Below are 2,294 nucleotides of genomic sequence, written 5' to 3'. Positions count from 1 at the left end.
ACTATCACCTGCAGACCAAATCCAGCTTGCAGCCTGTTTTTGAAAATAAAATTGTATTGGAATGTAGCCACACTCACACATTTCCATATTGACTGTGGCTGCTTTCATGCTACCATGCCCAAGCTGACTAATACCAACAAGACTGTATGGCCCACAAAGACTAAAATATGCGTAATCTGGCCTTTTACAGAAAACAGTTGCTGGTCCCTAATCTAGGAGGAGACATTCACTATAAATAACAGGTTTAACTGCAGGTGTACAATCTGTCACTCAGTTACCCTCCAGCCCAAATTCTCCTGGTAACTCCTAGAATCAAAAATAACTCATCATCACTACGTACAATGCCATTAAGACAAAGTGCTTTGCAAACTGGTTTCCTGTCCTGAAAAGTTCCCAAGTGGCTTAAATAAATGGCTGAAAACAACCTGTTGGAAAGGTTAAACAAATCATTTTGTCCTAAAGAATAGAAGGATGAGAATTACTATTATTGACATTATTTGTTAAGATAGTTTTCTCTTAACAGATTCTACTTTCATGGATAATATTGATTCTTATACAGAAACTACACTTGCAGCTAGTATGTTCTGATACTACTTTGAGTGACATAAATATGAATGAAGGCTAAAGAATGACATCACTTTACGTTCCAAAATTTAATTTATTAAAACATTTGAAATTATTCCAGTTTACTTTTAAAGCCAATCAACCTATTATTCAATGGCTTCTTCTAAAATATTATAAAAAATACTAATAACTTACTTCATTGTTATCACTTGTAGAGCATAGATTACCTTCCCAAGGAAACCAAATTAACCATCCTGTGATGCTGCCTTTAGAGAACAGCTCTTCACATCCTGCATACTTCATCCTACTTGGGATCCCAGGACTCGAGAATTCCCAATTTTGGATTGCCTTTCCTCTCTGTGCCATGTATGTTGTGGCTATAATTGGCAATACCACTGTCCTTCATATAGTCCGAATTGACCACACTCTGCATGAGCCCATGTACCTCTTTCTAGCCATGCTGGCTATCACTGACCTGGTCCTCTCGTCTTCCACCCAACCTAAAATGCTGGCTATACTCTGGTTTCATGCTCATGAGACTGAATACCATGCCTGCCTCATCCAGATGTTCTTCATCCATGCCTTTTCCTCTGTGGAGTCTGGGGTACTCATGGCTATGGCCTTGGACCGTTATGTGGCCATCTGCTTCCCACTCCGTCACTCAAGTGTCCTGACTCCAGCTGTAGTGGGTAAATTGGGAGCAGCTGTGATGATGAGAGCATTGCTGTTGGTGAGCCCCTTCTGCATTATGGTCTCCAAGATGCCCTTCTGCCCCAACCAGATCATTCCCCAGCCATACTGTGAACACATGGCTGTGCTAAAGCTGGTGTGTGCAGATACTAGAGTAAATCGTGCATATGGGCTCTTTGGGGCCTTCTCTGTGGTTGGCTTTGATATGATTGTCATCAGTGTATCCTATGTGATGATTTTGAGAACTGTTCTGGGGTTGCCTTCTGGTGAAGCCCAGCTCAAGGCTTTTGGTACATGTGCATCCCATATCTGTGTCATCTTGGCTTTTTATATCCCAGCGCTCTTTACGTTCCTCACCCACCGCTTTGGACATCATGTACCCCGAGCAGTACATATCATGTTTGCCAATCTCTATCTCCTGGTTCCTCCCATGCTCAACCCCATCATCTATGGAGTTAGAACCAAGCAGATCAGGAACAGGGTTATTCAAGGTTGTTGTGGAAAAGATCCCTGAGCCAAAAGTCATAGTGTAACAACCAACCCAATCACCTCACTGATCTAGGAACACAAATGCAGATAATTTGTCATGCCATCACATATCAGCACAAAGTCATCTGTGTGAACAAAAGGCCCAGAGTTTAGTAACCCTCCAGAGTAGGACCAATTTTCGGGATGCCCACAACAAGAGCTCTCTGAGAGATGTGATTAACCACAAATGCTGAGTTGACCAATGTTCATCGTCATAAGAAAACAGTGAAAAATGTCAACTTACCAAATTAGTGAAGATTTTAAAGAATGCTATTTCCTGTCCATCAACTGATGAATGGATAAAGAAATTGTGGTTTATATACACAATGGAGTACTACAGGGCAATGAGAAAGAACAAAATATGGCCCTTTGTAGCAATGTGGATGGAACTGGAGAGTGTGATGCTAAGTGAAATAAGCCATACAGAGAAAGACAGATACCATATGCTTTCACTCTTATGTGGATCCTGAGAAACTTAACAGAAACCCATGGGGGAAGGAAAGGAAAAAAAA

At 41.3% G+C, this 2,294-nt stretch overlaps 1 protein-coding gene across 1 annotated transcript; it reads left to right on the top strand.

Moving 5' to 3' along the window:
• Window positions 1-814: 814 nt before the first annotated feature.
• Window positions 815-1,768, top strand: LOC122483431 (olfactory receptor 52R1-like). The gene has a single exon (XM_043580437.1). The coding sequence runs from the start codon at window positions 824-826 to the stop codon at window positions 1,766-1,768; it is 945 nt and encodes a 314-aa protein (XP_043436372.1). The 5' UTR covers window positions 815-823.
• The last annotated feature ends 526 nt before the right edge of the window (window positions 1,769-2,294 follow it).

The sequence above is a fragment of the Prionailurus bengalensis genome, chromosome D1 (genome assembly GCF_016509475.1).
Source record: "Prionailurus bengalensis isolate Pbe53 chromosome D1, Fcat_Pben_1.1_paternal_pri, whole genome shotgun sequence".
In the NCBI taxonomy this organism is placed as follows: Eukaryota; Metazoa; Chordata; class Mammalia; order Carnivora; family Felidae; genus Prionailurus; species Prionailurus bengalensis.
The sequence above is the reverse complement of the archived record's forward strand: the minus strand, read 5'-3'. Positions and strand labels throughout refer to the sequence as shown.

Coding starts and splice junctions, on each gene's coding strand:
- LOC122483431 (XM_043580437.1), top strand. CDS start 824: ATGCTGCCTTTAGAGAACAGCTCTTCACATCCTGCATACTTCATCCTA.